Source organism: Mytilus galloprovincialis, chromosome 6 (assembly GCF_965363235.1).
Source record: "Mytilus galloprovincialis chromosome 6, xbMytGall1.hap1.1, whole genome shotgun sequence".
In the NCBI taxonomy this organism is placed as follows: Eukaryota; Metazoa; Mollusca; class Bivalvia; order Mytilida; family Mytilidae; genus Mytilus; species Mytilus galloprovincialis.
Genome location: NC_134843.1, coordinates 1,905,858 through 1,925,033, shown reverse-complemented (window position 1 = coordinate 1,925,033; position 19,176 = coordinate 1,905,858). Strand labels below are relative to the sequence as shown.

At 29.8% G+C, this 19,176-nt stretch overlaps 1 protein-coding gene across 12 annotated transcripts in view; it reads right to left on the bottom strand.

Annotated features, from left to right (window-relative positions):
- Window positions 1-1,444: 1,444 nt before the first annotated feature.
- LOC143078681 (uncharacterized) overlaps window positions 1,445-19,176 on the bottom strand; it is a 113,686-nt gene continuing 95,954 nt past the window's right edge. For all 12 annotated transcript variants that reach the window (XM_076253571.1, XM_076253575.1, XM_076253566.1 and 9 more), the window contains 3 exons: window positions 12,632-12,728; window positions 8,802-8,948; window positions 1,445-6,871 (listed from right to left, as the gene is read on the bottom strand). In XM_076253571.1, the coding sequence (XP_076109686.1) occupies window positions 6,428-6,871; window positions 8,802-8,948; window positions 12,632-12,728 (688 nt within the window). In that variant the 3' untranslated portion in view covers window positions 1,445-6,427. The remainder of the gene's footprint in view (window positions 6,872-8,801; window positions 8,949-12,631; window positions 12,729-19,176) is intronic.

Sequence of the window (19,176 nt, the reverse complement as noted above, 5' to 3'; positions counted from 1 at the left end):
GACTTAGCATATCAAAGAACCCCAAGGATTCAATTTTTGTTAAAATCAAACTTAATTTAATTTTAGACCCTTTGGACCTTAATGTAGACCAATTTGGAAACTGGACCAAAAATTAAGAATCTACATACACAGTTAGATTCGGCATATCAAAGAACCCCAATTATTCAATTTTTGATGAAATCAAACAAAGTTTAATTTTGGAACCTTTGTGCCCTTATTCCTAAACTGTTGGGACCAAAACTCCCAAAATCAATCCCAACCTTCCCTTTATGGTCATAAACCTTGTGTTTAAATTTCATAGATTTCTATTTTCTTATACTAAAGTTATGGTACCAAAACCAAAAAAAATACTTATTTGGGCCCCTTTTTGGCCCCTAATTCCTAAATTGTTGGGACCAAAACTCCCAAAATCAATCATATTAAAACCTCATTCGATCCCATGCTATTGATTTGTACACTAGACCAATGTGTCGTCTATGAAATAAAATTGAGAATGGAAATGGGAAATGTGTCAAAGAGACAACAAACCACCCATACATCAGAAAACGGCTAAAATCAACCAATGCGTGCAAAATTTTAAGCCTGTTATTATTGATAAATAAACTCATGATATATACCAGGATTGAAATGTATTATATGTGGAAGACCCGCGTCATTGTGTTATTGTACTATGGTAAATTTGTGTATTCTTGTCTTTCAATTTTGTGCATTGCAAAACTTGTTTGTTGCTCGTCTTCAATTTTTGCTGATGTGCTTGGTCTATATGCCATTTTGTGCTTCTTGTTACATATTGGTTTTTTTAGTGGTTAGAATTTTAACACAATGTTGACTTGTAATTTTTGACATTTTACCTATTATGTCTGTTTGCTTTGTTCACGCATCATTGTCAATATAATAGAATTTGATGCGACTGTCATACAAGTGAGAGGTTTAGCTAGCTATAAAACCAGATTCAATCCACCATTTTCTACAAAAAAAATTCTTGTACCAAGTCAGGAATATGAAAGTTGTTATCCATTTGTTTGATGTGTTTTAATTTTTGAATTTGCCATTAGATTTGGGAGTTTCCCTTTTGAATTTTCCTCTGAGTTCAGTATTTTTGTGATTTTACTTTTTTTCGATTAGGGACTTTCCGTTTTGAATTTTCCTCGGAGTTCAGTATTGATTTAACTTTTTTGGTCTACAATAGACTGATGAGGTTTTATTCCGATTCATTCCCAAAGATCAGGCAAATATGTGAACCATGTAGATTATCCTAGTTTTGGGAGGAGTGGGAACATAAAATTTCAAATCAATATTCCTTTAGAAAAAAGATTAATATTTATGATTCCACATGATTGTTCTTCCAGCATCAATCTTACTCTCTTTTTCAATGGTTGACAATCTATCATGGATATAAAAAGACTAAATTAAATATAAGGATTAAGAAGGTTAAAAGTCAGAGTTTTATGTTTTTACATATTTTATTGTGATTTTTAATGGTCAATGGCACTCTTTGAGAGCCGTTTACAAGAATATAATATATATAAACAACAATAATAATGATCTAATTGAATTTGTGTCAACAAATCTGTCTATTCTCATTTTGGCTAGGTAAAACAGATCAACATGGCTTACATAAAAATAGAATCTTTAACATCCAATAATAAATAGTATAACAATAAAAGCTTGGATAGTGAATTTTAGTACATGTGACAATGGTTTGGTTTCTATGGTTACTGCAAGAATACTTTCACTCATCATATAGCCTATCAATTAACTATTTGATTCTAACAAGGTAAGAAAGCTCAAGCTTTCCATTACCAAACAATATGACTTATGACTGAACAATGTGCCACTATATCAGGAGCCAGAATTAAGCTATTCAATATCAAACAATTATTTATTACTGAACAATATGCCAGTATATTACACTCTTTATTTTTGTCTATTATAGGCCATCGTAAGGTTACGTCTTGGAAATTTTAACAACACAGGAAACCATTTTATACCTTTATAGAATATATAACTCTTGTTCATTCCATACTAGTCACTGATTTTGTGTTTGGTAAAAGAACGAAGAGACAAATGAGTTAATTATAAAAAAAGAAGTAGAAACTTGGAAAACCCAAGTTGAAACGTAAAACTTAGTCTATTTGTTTGATATGGCAGATATTTCTAGTAAATTCTGTCATATAGTAGACACCTGTTTACATATCACTGAGGTTTTTTATAAACATGCATGCACATGCTCACACACAAAGGTAAAACACACAAATATGTTTTATGCCCTCGGTTCATGTATTAAGGTAAAGACATATCTATGGAAATTACTAAAACAGTTATGGTATCCTGTCAAAGCATACTTAAAATATATAGAAAAGTTTCTTAGGTAATTATCATTAAAGCAATTAACTAGTATTATTATGCTGAATACTTATATTAAAGCTGTTTACAGTATCATGTATAGAAAAGCCTTGAAATATATTAAATTGAAAGTTCTTATGACTGTTACATTTAAGTTGTTTACTGGTATCCTATCTTAGTTGAGCAAGGAGATAATGATCGGGTATACTGTCATAGAAGAGCCATGAGAGGTATGGAAAGTCAGACTTATAAATGATTCTGCTTGTTGGGTTCTTTGTTACCATAATAAGTCAACTTCAATCTGACAAATATAATTTAAATAAAAAGAATGCTTTTCTCAAGATGTCTTGTATAATTTCCATACAAGATTCCCCTTCAGAGAAAGTATTCTAGATTTCATAAAAATAAAAATATCTTTTTATTGGAAAATTTTAACTATTTCACCTAAATAATTGAAAAAACCTTTGACCACAAAATTCTGTTAGTTTAATCAACTAAAATTACTTTTTAAACTCCAAAAATTAACAGATAACATCCACTGTAAATCTTTGTACAAGAAAAATAACTGATTAATGAATTTGTCACAAATTGCAACTTCACATCATCTATAAAGAGATTTTTTCAAAAAGGAAACTGGAAGGAAAAATCAAGTTTTGTCAGTTTCAAATCTCAACAACCAATAACATCAAACAGCCACTGATTAAAGGCTGAATTCAGAATATAAAATTCACAATAAATCAATATGAAATGTTATTGATGAATAATTAACAATATTGAAACCTTGAAAAAAACAACATGTATGCACTCCTAAAGGTGATTCTGTTATCATTAAACATCAAACAAAAATAAAACAAGACTTAATCAATCTCTAACTTTTGAAGTTTTCTGAGAAATATTTATTTTTCTTTGTGTTATAAGACTAATAACATGAACAAATATTAAAATCTGGTTCCTTTGAAGATATCTCAACTTAAAGGTAAGGTGATCAAATAGAACAGATACCAGTATAAAAACTCAAATGTATCAATTTCTTGAGTAATCCACAAGTACATGACATCTTTAACTAAATTGGAAGAATAAGGTTTGCTTCAATAATCTATTGACAAAAGACAAATATCTGAAGATAAAAAAACCCAACATATTCTTTTGAAAAGAAAAGGGCTGTCTTCAATATTTCTCATTTACAACCTAGAAACAACAGTTTTAGGAAATAATTGAAAAAATTATATTGGCTTGTTTTAGTTTCATTTATGCATTTTAAGACTCAAGCTTTACTCTGATCAGTATTTTAGATCTCAGGAATCCCACTAGTAATTAAAGTCCCAATAGCAGTATCCCAAATCTTCTTTATCTTAAACTTAAGCATGCAAAGCAAACTGGACCAAGGATTTCATTTTTAGACAAATGTAAATGAAAATTTTCCATTTTTTTCACAAGTTGAAAGAATAAACTTGAAAATATAATTTTGTCAACCTGTTTATTCACTGCAGCTGTCATGACAATCTTCAAAATAAAAGTGAACCTGTTAACAGAGGACATGAAAGGACAAATTTAACCTGTAAATAAGAGATAATTTTAGAATGAATCTAAACAGTAAACTACTAAATTATTATACTAGCCCAACTGTTAAAGCTTCATTTACATTATACCAATTTTGAGGTATTTAAAGAATTTCTGTTATATTTTATAAAAGATTAAAACAGACTAAGATGTCGTGTCCTTTTCCAAATAAATAGTCCTTCATAACAAGTTCACTTTTTACGAAAATGATAAAAATAAGATTCTCATGTCTGCAGTGTTATAAACTTATCAGAGAAAACAGGTACAAATCTTAATTAAATTTATAAATACACTTAACATGACTTTCCCTCTGGCCAATCAGACAGTACATACCATATTTCTAATTCACCCATTTATTTGTGAATGTCAAGCCGACAAAAACATAGAAAATCCATTGAGATCTATAGAGAATTAAATGTAGTTTCTGAGCTCATATTGTCTGGTTTATGAAAATTTTTCAATTCCTTGGTGTTTATTAATTACAGTCTAAGGAACCATAGGTGTTACATGTCAATCAGTACGGAATATTTCTTTACGTTCTATACCTTATCACATGACATAGGAAGTCTGAGAAAATAGTACAAAAATCAATTAAAATTCAATAATTTACCTTTATCTATCTGAAAACAGCAACTTTATAAAATATCAAAGAAGAGATGTTTCTGAAAATATTCTTTTTATATCTATCGATGCATGATCTTGCACTATTTTCATAAAAGGATTGGTTAGTTTTAATGAAATTTTTAAACCATAAAGTTAAAATTACCTTTGGCATATATTTGTCAGATTAAAACAGACTAAGATGTCGTGTACAGAAAGATTTGTTTCAAACGATAAAATATATAAAGATAGACTTCTTACATATTATATAATTTGTATTCCTTTTATAACAACGAGGAAGTGCTACATTAATGTAATCGGATAAATATATCGTTATATCTATAATTAAAATGGAATGAGTTTATTATAATCCAGTATTGGCCATTAAATTTATTTTAGTTCATCCGTTATGATTACATATTGTGCTTTTTAAAATGTCAAAAGCATAAATCAACAATTTTTTATCTTCTTTAACTATTTTTGAAATAAATGTAGGCTAATATAACTGAAATTTAATTGGATCTAACAAATTGAAGGTTTTAAGCCAAATTCAGAATTGAGAAAAATTTCTGTTGTCTTTGGTTTTAATTGTAAAATGACGTAAAATCTTGTGAATTTGACAGATGGATATATACAGATATAAATACAATCCATCGTTACATTGTACATATAAATTATAAATAAATATTCTTCAATACAAGGTACCTTTTAGTATTCACATGAATTCAACCAATGGATCATGTACAGATATAAATAAATCTTCATCAATACAAGGTACATTTTAGTATTCACTGCACACTGATCATTACTAGCATCCTCGTTCTAACAACAACAACTGTTTGACAGGTCATTTTCATCCCAACCGTTTATTCAACCCTATTGAATCTCGAAAATAATTATGATAGATATATTTCTCTAGTTCAAAATTACCCGACTTTATAAAGTCCGAGATAAATATCTGATAAAATGGGCTGTAATTGTTATAATTATTTATATGCATCAGAATTACAGTAAAACCTGACAGGAAGAGGACAATTTTGTGTAATAAATCCTCTTTATCAGACCTCCGTAATTGTGGTAGTCAATATCGCAGGAAAAAACACGACAAAAAACAAAGATAACTTGTTCAGATTTCATATCAGTCGGTGCTTTGACTCATTTATCCAAGAAAACATCAGTTAAAGGTAAAAAAACATCAGTTAAAGGTATACAACTGAAAAATATCTAGAATATCTATTTTATATATATCCTTCTTTCTGTGCATACCTAATACTTAAAGTTTGACCATTGTATATTATAGTATCTAAAGTCATCCAGCAGTATTTCTATGTATAAACTGACAAGGCACTAGACAAAATACGCTGACCACAGAATGACTAAAATACTGTTGTTTGACCTGATTAACCAGTTACAAATCATAATTCCGTATAAACGTAATACATTGTACATATTTCTGACCTTTCCTTTATATATTAAGCCACAAAAAAAAAAAACAATGCATTTTTAAAACATACAGACATAATTTTGATATTTCATAGAGGTTCATATCCTTAAATTTTGTCTTTTTTAATTCAGGATGAAAATAGAGTAATTTGATAATGGCATAAATGCAAGCATTTCATTTAAAGGAAATCATAAAATAGATGAAAGACATGGACAAATATATAACACAGTGTATGTTGTATAAAACATTTCTGGATCAGCTTAAGGAATACGGTTAATACTGTCTTACTAATTTAAAAGTCTAGATTATGAGAATTCTTCTGATCCCCAGGTACATAAATACAGGTAATTACAATGAATATCTTATAAAGGATTTACTATGACAAAATGTGACACAAATTATAAATCTATAAATACCCAGGCAAGTGACCAAGAAATAATTATCAAGATGAAAAATTGTTTTCATGGTAACACATATTTAGCTTAAAAACTGTTGATACCCCTCAGCTCCTGTAAATATAACATCAATCCAAATCCTCATGGCTTCTGGTGATGGTGCCACCATGTAATATGTCCTGTCAAATGTCTTTACACAAAACGTCAGTTTATGATTTGGACTTTTAACTGTCCGTAAGTGATCCACGTAAACTTCCTCGATAGCTTGAAAATATATTCCACCTTTAGCTCTTGTTTCTGTCTTGTCCGTGTAATACACTAATGATCGCTTTACACGATCAAACACAAACCAACGTTTATGCCACGTTTTGAACTTGTTCCCCATTTTATGTAAGAATCCCCGACAACTTGTCGGAGATACAGTCACATGTGGACACATATCTAAATGATGTCCTGCTGTTTCTATGTGTGTCTTTAAATTAAACTCTGTGTTACGTACTGGTAGATATCTTGTTAATGGCCGAGCCTGAAATAAAAATATATTTTTGTAAATATCATAAAGGTACAATCATTAATGCAATAGAAAAAGCTATAGTATACATCTGTTGAGGTGATTGTCATATTTTTACAATTTTTTTTATCATATCTATAATTCTTGTGTACATGATATGCAAAAATATATCAATTTTTTTTTCTAAACATGTTCTTATAAATGATAAATAATAATTTAGTAATTACATTATTCAATGTAAATTGTTTTGGTCAAATAAAACAAAAAGAAATCAAAAAGGGAACTCCCTCTTTTATACATTAATAAGTGTTAAATTTAGATTTTTTTTTTCATTATACCTTAATTTAGTATGTGAAACTTATCTCATGTTAACTTGTATTATAAAAGAATTTTTTTCTGCTCTAAATATTCATATGGTCAAAATTTCAATTCCTCATTTACCTGATCATTCCATAATTAATTTAGTGGAAATTGCCTTGGATAAAAAACAAACTCAAGTATTGTTTAGTTAATTGTAAAAAAAAATTGGAGCAAAAATCAAAGAAGAGAGTAATTCAATGTTGATTCAATTAGACAGATTTAAACAAATTACAGATTAAAAATAATTTTTTAAGATAAAATCGATAAAATTTAATTAAACCCAATTGAACATGATGTACTTTTAATTAATAAAAATGAAAAAAAATCTCATTAGGTCTGTTTGACTACTCCTCCTACATAGGATTACCATTGATTTGGCTATAAGCTGAGCAAAGACAAAGAAACCATCAAAGTTTGCTTTAATTAAAATCGCTTAGAAGATATTATCATGGGTAGACAACTCTGTCTGACTCTCCAGCCAGGTTAATAAATAAAACATGAAATATCTACTTTTTATAGTGCCATATAAAGATTTACTTCATGACTATGTGAATTATTAATGTTTGATCAGACTTAGCGATTGTGTTTAACATTTCCCATGAGACTTTGTAACATGATAATGTATCCAATCTGCGTTTTTATATTGAGTTCTCAGAATATACTACAGTATAGAACCAAGACTGTGCTTCCAGAGATAAAGCCAAATTAACAATAATTCCTTGTGAGAAGTTTTACAGTTAATATCTATTGTATTTTTTATCTGGAATGTTATCATAGTAACACGATGTTAATGTTTTTAACACATGTTTTACATTAAATATTCAAATCTTTTCCTAGATGTTTGCTACACAGACAGTTTATAGATAACTTAATATTGTGAATGAGAGGTCAATGTTCCTGAAATTGTCAGTTACATATAAAAAATTTCATTTATAACCAACTAGTTCAAATTAAAGCTGATTTTTATCACTATAAACAATTTCTTTTTTTTTAAGTTTCAGCTTCAACTCATTTGCCTTTTGTTTCATTTACTCTTGCCCACTATAAAAAAAAACACTTTACCATTGATAAATGTTTTGAAGTGTAAATCTGGCTTATTAAAAAACGAACAAAAGTCAAAGCTATGACAAAAAATATTAAAATAAGGAGATGTGGTATGATTGCCAATAGGACAACTATCCACCAAAGACCAAATGATAAGAATATTTTGACATTCAGGAAATGTATAAGATGAGCGCTAAAACTTCCTGGTTTGATTCTTAAGAAGCCACACAAACTTTATACTTAACTTCCCAATGATTAAATCACTATTTTAGTTTATTCCAGTATGGTTTACTAATTTGTACACTTCATTAATTGATCATTTATTATTTCTGAAGACAAATTGTATTTTTTTTTTTTAAGCTGCAGTTATCCATCTGCTGGTACATGGTAGGGTTTATAAAGTGGATTTGAACTTTTACACTTTTTACTCCTTTAATATTTTCTATGATAACTAAATAACTGTCAACTGTTTAAATTTTGTGATTTTGTATTGATTTTAGTAATCTTAATACAGGTCCTTTAACTGATGGAAGCAGTATACCTGTTTAACTTGATGATCACGCATCTTAATTTGTTGTTGAACTAATTCTTCTCGTAACATTGTTTCTTCTTGCAGTTTCCTCTCCAATGTTTCTCTCTTAGAACGTTCCTCGTGCAGAGCTTGCATCTCTGATTCCCGCAGTCTGACCTGGAAAATATTCAAAAAAATAATCATTTATTGTATGAACACAAAAACTGAGAAATCTTATCAAGAAAACATAGGTAGAATTCTTTTTTATTTGTACTAAAAATGCATAACAAATTAACTATGACCTTATAACAGCTAGTTCTAGTCAATGAAATAAGGAGAAATACATGGCTCAAATTTGATGTGTTCTGCCATCTTAAAATCTTGTATGCTTAAGAAACTATCTGATAATGCCAATATTTTTTGTCAGGCGACTATTTGGACAGTTTGTATAGCTGTCCTAGGATTGATATAAGAAATCTTTTATCAATACTCTGTTGTTTAATGTAAACATGTTGATACAGTAGGTTGTTATCTGATATTGAAAGATGATCAATTCAATCTTTTATGAACAGATATTTTAGAATTTAATACTTTTTAAAGAAAAAAAAATATTAGCAATGTAATTTTTGTGGTATGGTAAAAATTTAGTAATATAAAGTCTTTGTAAGTTAATTTAAGTATGAGCCTGTCCCAAGTCAGGAGCCTGTAATTCAGTGGTTGTCGTTTGTTTATGTGTTATATATTTGTTTTTCATTCATTTTTTTTTATATATAAATAAGGCCGTTAGTTTTCTCATTTGAATTGTTTTACATTGTCTTATCGGGGCCTTTTATAGCTGACTATGCGGTATGGGCTTTGCTCATTGTTAAAGGCCGTATGGTGACCTATAGTTGTTAATGTGTATCATTTTGGTCTCTTGTGGACAGTTGTCTCATTGGCAATCATACCACATCTTCTTTTTTATATTTGAAACTGATGCAGGGTTAAAGTCAATGTAGAATTGGTAGACAGGTTAGAAAATGAACGATTGATGAGACTTGTGGTTAGCAACTATGTCAAACAAGCAATCTAAATGGTTTTACCTGGGTCAATGAACTAGCGCAATTACCTGACTATTGGAACAAAAATAAAGATGGAAATAAAATATCTTTTAAATTTATGTTATTGAAATAAAAATCTTAAGAACATTAATGGCTTTGAAGGACTAAGTCTAGGAATAATAAGATTTGATGACCACAGCTGTTAGGACATAGAACATCAGGTTTTATAATGTCAGTCTGTGTCAATTTACTCTACTGTCATCAATCCTGTTACATGTTAATTAAAGGTCCAGTCCCAGGGGACTAATTAATGGACTATTGGTAATGTACTGACAATATCACACAGAATGGACAAATCATAAGGTCAGACACTAAAAATATCCATTCAATTTCACGTAAAATGATGATCTTCATATCAAATATTATCCAATATAAACTTGACATTCTAATAAAATCTTATTGTAAAATTCTAATAAACATCTGTATAACAATATACTTAATTTCATATCATGGTTTCCAAGTATAAACATGACTGTATGTTTTAATAGAAATACAGTCTTTAATAGATCAAATTGATCAAACAGGAATCAAAATGAGAAATATTTTGGAAAGTAAACTAATCTAACATGTGTAGCAGGATCTGCTTACGCATCGGGAGCACCTGAGATCACCCCCAGTTTTTGGTGGGGTTGGTGATGCTTAATGTTTAGTTTTTCTATGTGGTGTCTGATAATGTGTACTAGTATTTGTCTGTTTGTCTCTTTATTTTTTAGCAATGTTGTTGTCATGAGTTTGACTGTCCCTCTGGTATTTTTTGCCCCTCTTTTTACATAAAGATGAGACTATTGATGAAACATGCATTAGAAATGAGAAGTCTCCCCTGAAGGGCCAATGAAAAAGACCATATTGATCAAAAATTGTAAAATAAATATATTTTAAGTCATTTTGTTCAGTAAAAGTTACTTGTTTCAGAAAAAAGACTTTTGGTTTTTTATCTATGCAAACAGTCTGATATAATTTTCATTTTATTCATATCCTTGTTGTTCTTGACATTTTTACCGGACTAGGAAGTCTTTTGTGTCGGCTGCTACAATATGACCATAATACAATAGATTTTTATATGACAATTGTCAATCGTCAACACGTTAACAACTTTTTCATGAGGAATAATGTATGTCCTAATTTACTCTGGGAATATATTTAATAAAAAATAAACGTATTAGTCACGATGACATTTTGTTAGACTTAAGTATAGGGAATACTCATTGATAGAAATGATGACAGTGATGTTTTCCACTGCTTACTAAATCATCAGAGAGAACACATGAAAATGAGATAGACATATCAAATTTCCCCATCTACCATGGCTGGGACATGATTTTACTAATAAAATTACAATTGTGAAATGTCTCATCATTTTATTATTAAATCTGTCACCTTGTAAAAAAAATTAAAATTTTTTTTTTTTTAAATCGTACCTGCCATTAACAATTTATTTGTCATTAGTGCATGTAACAATTTGCTGGAATGATTGGAGAACAAATTGGTTTGTATCCTGTCATCCTTCCATTAAATCTCCGACATTATCAAGTTCACTAGTTATGAACAATTAGCAGATATTGTTCAATCATTGATTTGTTGAGCTATGGAATTCTGATTCTCTAACTGTTAATAAAGGACTGTCAACACTGATGGCAAGATTAACATCTGACAGTTCTCAACATCTTGTATGGAAGTGACATTTATAGAAAAAATATTCGCAACATGTTGTATGGGAGGCTATAGGTGACATTTACAAAGGTTCTGATCTCAATAAATTATATTGGCTCGTTATGTGACATTTTCAAATAATAATTTTCAACAAGTAGGGAGTAGATTATAGCTGACATTTACAAACACACATCCTTGCTAAGCTTCAGCAAGTTACTTTCTAAGATTCTAACCTGATCCTTCATCACTGACATTTTCTATTGCCCTAATGCTGAGCTTGAGCCAGTTTCTTTTCAACTTCCCTACCTGATCCTCTATCAATGATTTTCTGTTGTTCTAAATCTGAGCTTGAGCTTAGTAACTTTCTGAGTTACCTATATGACCCTCTATCAGTGATATGTTCTTGCAATCTAATGCTGAGTTTGAGCTGGTAACTTGTCAAAAATCTCCTCTATCAGTTAGATTTTCTCTTGCTCTAATGCTGAGCTTGAACTAGTTATCTTTCAAGTTCTCTACCTGATTCTTTTACAGTGATATGCTCTTGTGCCCTAATGCTGAGCTTGAGCAAGTTTCTTTTCAAGCTCCCTACCTGATCATCCATCAGTGACATTTTCTCTTGCTCTAATGCTGAGCTTGAGCCAGTTTCTATTCAAGCTCCCTACCTGATCCTTTATCAGTGACATTTTCTCTTGCTCTAAAGCTGAGCTTGAGCCAGTAACTTATCAATCTCCTTCCTGATCCTCTATCAGTGAAATTTTCTCTTACTGAGCTTGAACTAGTTATCTTTCAAGTTCCCTACCTGGTCCTTTATCAGTGACATTTTCTCTACCTGAAATTCTATCATTAAAATGTTGTCTTGCTCTAATGTTGAGCTTGAGCCAGTATTGTTTAAAATTCCCTACCTGATCCTCCATCAGTGACATTTTCTTTTGCTCTATAAATGCTGAGCCTGAGCTAGTCACTTTTCAAGGCTTCTTCCTAGTCCTCATTCAGTGATGTGTTATCTTGCTCTAGTGCTGAGCTTGAGCTAGTAATATTAAAAATTTCCTACCTGTCCCTCTATTAGTGGCACATAATGAGCTTGAACCACTAACATTTAAAATTTCTTACCTGATCCTCTATCAGTGACATTTTCTCTTGCTGAGCTTGAGCTAGTAATCTTTCAAGTTCCATTAATTTCTCCAAATTATCTTCACCACTACTTAAACTGAAATAAAGAACATTTATAATTAAGAAGAATAATTAACCTATTGATTTTACTCTCAGTGAGGATTCTGACAACACTACAACAGGGTTTATTGTCCTTTAATTTGTTTTTAACCATAATCATTACATCTATTTTAAGATTATATATGGAGACAACATGATGATTTTCTGTCAATATAAAATACATTTTGACAAAATAAAGATACCACACGTAGCTGTGCTCACAGCCAATATTGTTAATACAAGAAAACCACAACAAAAAACAGAACCATGAGCAAGTATTGCAATTAGAAAGATCATATCATAGGGAAGATGTGTACTATAAGTTTCATGTTGATTGGACTTCAACTTCATTAAAAACTACCTTGACCAAAACTAATGTGATATGTTGGTCAATGTAATGGATATAATAAACTTAGGTCTTTTATACACATAAATATATATTACACAATTAAACTTTCAAACAATAAACAAAAAGTTTAAAAACACGAAGAAAAGCAAGGTATGCCCAGCTTTTCTTTTCTATTTAGTATAGAGTAGAAATAAATTCAATGTTACAAAACATTTGTAATTTCTATCCAAAATTTCTTTAATACAGTATCAACAAGAATATGTCCAAAGTACACTTGTCATTAAAATTAGAAAGATCATATCATGTGTACTATAAGTTTCATGTTGATTGGACTTCAACTTCATTAAAAACTACCTTGACCAAAACTTTAACCTGAAGCTGGACAAACGGACAAATGAACAAACAGTCACACAGACCAAAAAACATAATGCCCCTAGGTGGAGCATAAAAAGTATCTTGTACTCCCATTGTCTGCCAAGCTTATTCATGTGAAACAAGATCATTTGAATCTGCTTTGTAATGAGGACATCAAATGGTCTGAGAGGTGTGGAGGAAGAGGTCCTTGATCAATAGCCTCTGTATTTGTTTTATCCAGAGAATCATTTTGAGAAATCTAAAATTCAAATAGTATTACTAAAGACTCTTTATCCAAATCAAAATTTAACTGATTGAAAAGTCTGTTTTGATGTTCAGTTAAAAATCAATTAGTTTTGGACGCAGATGTCCATAAATCTGTAATTAAAGACAAATACAAATAGGTTTTCATGTTCATATTTCAAAAGGTTTCATTCACTTTCCAATGTTAAATTTACATGCAAAACAAGCGTTTCCTATTGCTAAAGGCAAATGAGACAAAATTTCTTGGAATTATTATCAGTAGAATAAACAAACGTAATCACTTCACTTCAGGACAAAAGCACCCTGCAGGCACTTTGTTAACTTCAAGTAAAAAAAACTCTCTCTAAAAAAATCCTCTAATTTTGTAAACAAAAAGAAACTTTTTCTTTTTTTTTTTGAAGAAAAGAAACCTTGAAAACTTGGATTCCTTTGAAATGCAACAATACAACATAGTGCAACTATCCTGAGACCATTTTTTCTCCTTTAACATTTAAGCCCAGCTAGACAGTCACATAAAAATAAATTTGAATGTTTAATTGTTTATTAATTGTTTATTTGACAACAGAGCTCCATTATCAATCATTAAATCATACCAATAACAGCTCTGTGTAATTAGATACATACATTGTATTAACACAATGGACACTAAGGGATAACTCTCAAATGCTCCCAGTAACAACAATTAGTAAATAATGGCATACTATAAATATAATCAATTGGCTTTTTGTAAATAATTTATAATATAATATCATATCAACTTATTTCATTGTTCTCAGTTCTGGGAGAAATTGTTTCATTGCAGCCTATTTATAATTCATTTATCATTCTATGGTTTTTAAATTCCACAATAAGACCATACCTTCTATACTAAAATTGTGTTTTCATTTTTTGGTGTTTTTTTTTTTAACATTAAAATGGTCTTTACTGGGACAGGCTAAGTGAACAAGAAACTGTTTTTGTAGGATCTAGTTTACCTTATTCAAAGATGCTGTGCTTGATTTTTTGAAAACAACTAAAGCTCTATTTATTTCAAAATTGTTTTATCTTTGTTTGTTTTTTCTTATTTTAAGTTATAACGGTCTTAAATGGGACAGGCTATTCAAAATAAAGCTTATTTTTGTATGGACAAAAAAATCCTTGATCAATGGTTGTGTTTGATTTTAGGAAAACCACAAATAAAGTTCTCAGTATACAAATATCAAAATTTCTAAAGATTTCTTTTGTACATTGTTGTCAGAACTTGTGTAATCTATAACTATCATTCTATAACCCACTATAACACCTGAGACGAAGATCAATAGTATTTGTTTTTTTCCTAGATTTTAAATCTTGTGTATTGATTCTAAATCTAAGTAGTAAATACAAATCAGATGCTAAGTACCAGGTTAAGTAGTATATGACAAAGTATAAACACTGGCAATATATTGGAATTATAAAATGTGTGACTTCAGCACAATCACTTTTATAAATATTAAGTATGCAAAGAAACTATGATATGAATTAACATGTAGTGATCATCTAACTTTGATATCAGCATACTATGTTCAGCTAACTATGATACCAATTGGGCCAACATAGGCCAAAACCATGATACTTTCCAGATTTGGTATGATTGCCAATTAGACAAGTATCTACCCAAAACTATATGATTCAAATTTAAGCAGTCAACTATAGATCAATATATGGCCTAAAAAAATGAGCAAAACCCATGCACTTGTTGGGCAAACATATTCCGATACCAGTAAGTTTTTTGAGTCAACAAACTGTGTAACCATTATATTAAAAAAAAAAAAAAAAAAAAATAAGATGTGGTATAATTGCCATTAGACAACTTTCCATCAAAGCTAAAATGATATACTAAGTAGTTGTAAGCAACTATAGGTAAAAATTTGCCCTTCAAGAAGACGCAAATCCCATGCAGTTTTTGAGGCAAATTACTAGTATTGTACAAGTATACATTGTTGGGTCAAAATACTATGATACCAGTTGGGTCTACACATTATAATACCGGTCAACATATTATTGTGTTATTTTACTGGCCTATGCAAGTTACCATACAATAATTTCATCAAACTTTTTTTCTCCCTGCATATTTTATCAAGTCATCTTTTAAAAGAAATAGACATACATGTACTTTGAAGCATCATTTAGAAAAAAAATCAACTGCAATGAAAATGTAGCAAAAAGTTGAACAAGTAATTATTCAACAAACAGTTGAAGCAGTTATTATTCAACTAGTAATTGAACCCATTTTTATTCAAATGGTATTTGAACCATTTATTATTCAACATGTACATGTACATTGTAGTTGAACCAGTAATTATTCAACAAGCAGTTGAACCAGTAATTATTCAACAAGCAGTTGAACAAGTAATTATTCAACAAGCAGTTGAACCAATTATCATTCAACCAGTAGTTCAACCTGATGGTTTTTAAACAAGTAAGACATTATTCAACAAATGATGAAACTAATAATTATTATCAACTGAGGTAAATTTAGTGCCTGCACTGACATGACTGATCTTAATATGAGGCAGGCATTACTTGTGAAAAGGTACGAAGTCTGTACATGATCTTAACATACAACATGTAATTTTCTAGACATCAAGTACACATCAGAAAATGTTTTATCAAAATATTTACATATTAAACACAAAAATGTCAAGTGAAATTGACACTATATAAATTCTGTCAATTTTTTTTTAGTGAAATTGATATAAGCTGTGAAATTTGTGTCACCATACTTTGCATATGTATCTTCATATTTTTTTGTATTTTTATTCAATACCATCACAATTAGATGTTTCTGAAAGATACAATCATTTCAAAAGTAATTTCTGGGTTAAAATGAAAATAGTGAAAAATAATTCAACATTATTGCTTATAGTATATGTATTTGCATGTAGTTGTAAACAAATTGACTTATTAGAAAAAGGATTTTGAAATTTGAAATCTGATATGGAAACATGTAGCATTTACTTTTATAGCAAAAATGTTCAATGCGGACAAATTAAATTATGACTATAATGTGACATAGAACGGATATGAACGACAAATTAATAAAATGAGCTGAGATGGTGATTCAGTTAACTTTTACTCTTACAAAAACACAACATTACAGAAAAGAAACCCTGTAAATGAAAATTTAATTAGAAGAATTTGCTGTAGTGTATGTCTTGAGGGATTTTAGGTTCTTAGTTAGACCATTATATGGAATGACTTTATTTATATGACTGGCTTACGGCAATGAGAAGAAGACAGAGACAAGTTATTCATTGTCGACTAATGAGTTAAAATTCTACGGGAAATCTTATGGCAGATGCAAAATTTGTGCTTTAATGACATGAGTGTGGTAATATGATGGAATGATATTAAACCAGAAAATATATCATCATCAGGCATATCACTTTCACTGTTTCATATTCAGAATTTAGCATCAATTTTCATAATAGTAATATGTTAGGACTGATTTACTGTGTATTTGATAATAGTAATATGCTAGGACTGATTTACTGTGTATTTGATAATAGTAATATGCTAGGACTGATTTACTGTGTATTTGATAATAGTAATATGCTAGGACTGATTTACTGTGTATTTCATAATAGTAATATGCTAGGACTGATTTACTGTGTATTTCATAATAGTAATATGCTAGGACTGATTTACTGTGTATTTCATAATAGTAATATGCTAGGACTGATTTACTGTGTATTTGATAATAGTAATATGCTAGGACTGATTTACTGTGTATTTGATAATAGTAATATGCTAGGACTGATTTACTGTGTATTTGATAATAGTAATATGCTAGGACTGATTTACTGTGTATTTGATAATAGTAATATGCTAGGACTGATTTACTGTGTATTTCATAATAGTAATATGCTAGGACTGATTTACTACGTATTTGATAAAAGTAATATGCTAGGACTGATTTACTGTGTATTTCAGAGGAAGACAATAGATACAACACTCAAAGCTGACCATTAAAACTTGAGCATGGTCAGATAGAAATCCACCTTATGAAAGTATATGTATATATGTAAAATTGAGAATAGAAATGGGGAATGTGTCAAAAAGACAACAACCCGACCATAGAGAAGACAACAGCAGAAGGTCACCAACAGGTCTTCAATGCAGCGAAAAATTCCCTCACCCGGAGGCGTCCCTCAGCTGGCCCCTAAACAAATATATATACTAGTTTATATGTACAATTTATATTGTACTAAATATATGTACATGTATTATTTATATGACTTTGATTGATTTTAGAACATTTATTTACGAAATAAAAGATGACTTTAGGTCAGTTTTGTAGGGTTCTTACATTAAACCATTTGTAAATAGTTAAGAGACTTTGCATAGAGATTTTAAAACCAGCACGATGATTTTTAAGGAACTAAGAAAAAGCTACTTAAAAATTTAACCTTAATTACAATATACTTAGGGTTTTATTCATTCACGTTCAATTCAATAATATAGAGAACATTTCATAAATTAGGCTGGTAGTATTTTAGCCTTTTATAGCTGACTATGAGATATGGGCTTCTCTCATTGTTGAAGGCACTACAGTAACCTATTGTTGTCAAGTTCTGTGTCATTTGGTCTCTTTTGAAGAGTTTTCTCATAATTTGGCAATCATACCACATCTTCTTTTTTATATTGGTGTACAGCAAAACATTTGACAAAATAAACAATTTAAGAGAATTTCTATTGGGAAAACAATCCAAACATGTAAAGCCTCTTTTCCAATCAAACTTTACAATTTTAAACAATTGAGCTGTCTCATAATTATATATTTTAATAAAAGTTTAAGATCATCCAGAAAATAGGAAAGTAGGATTGTCAATGAAACTTTTCTGTTATTTACCAGTTACCAATCGCAATTTAGGAGCAGTTGTAACTTAAAAGCCTGTGAAAATTTATTAAAGAAATTACTAAAATATACAGTTTGAGTCTGTGACTACTTAAAAATGAAAGAAAGATGCTGATGTCATCATTTAAAATTCACTTTTAAAACAAAGATTGATAATCATACCAGACACATATAGAAGTACTGAATTGAGGAAAATTGTAATTTACTTATTTTTTTTAGAAGACAAATATTTTGCGTGATCATAGACTTACCCTTGAGGTTCCCCATTCATTGGTCTCCCACAGAACCAACAATAATCCAACTGAAAACCTCGCGAATTAAAATAGGATGGAACTAACTCCATATCATCTATATCACTTTTACTGTTAAATTCTTGTCGACTTTTCATTTCTTTTCTAAGTGCCAAGTTTTGAAATAATTGATTAAAATTCTGATTTTCTGTGGAGAGTAGTGGCCCTTGTTTTCTCCTATGTTGATGTCTTATAGACGGAGATAATGAATTTTCTATTTCCACACAGTCATAGTCTGTATAAGAATCAGCATGACCGGTAGAATTCAATCTTTTATGCAAACAATCATTTTTGTCCAAGGTTACATCAA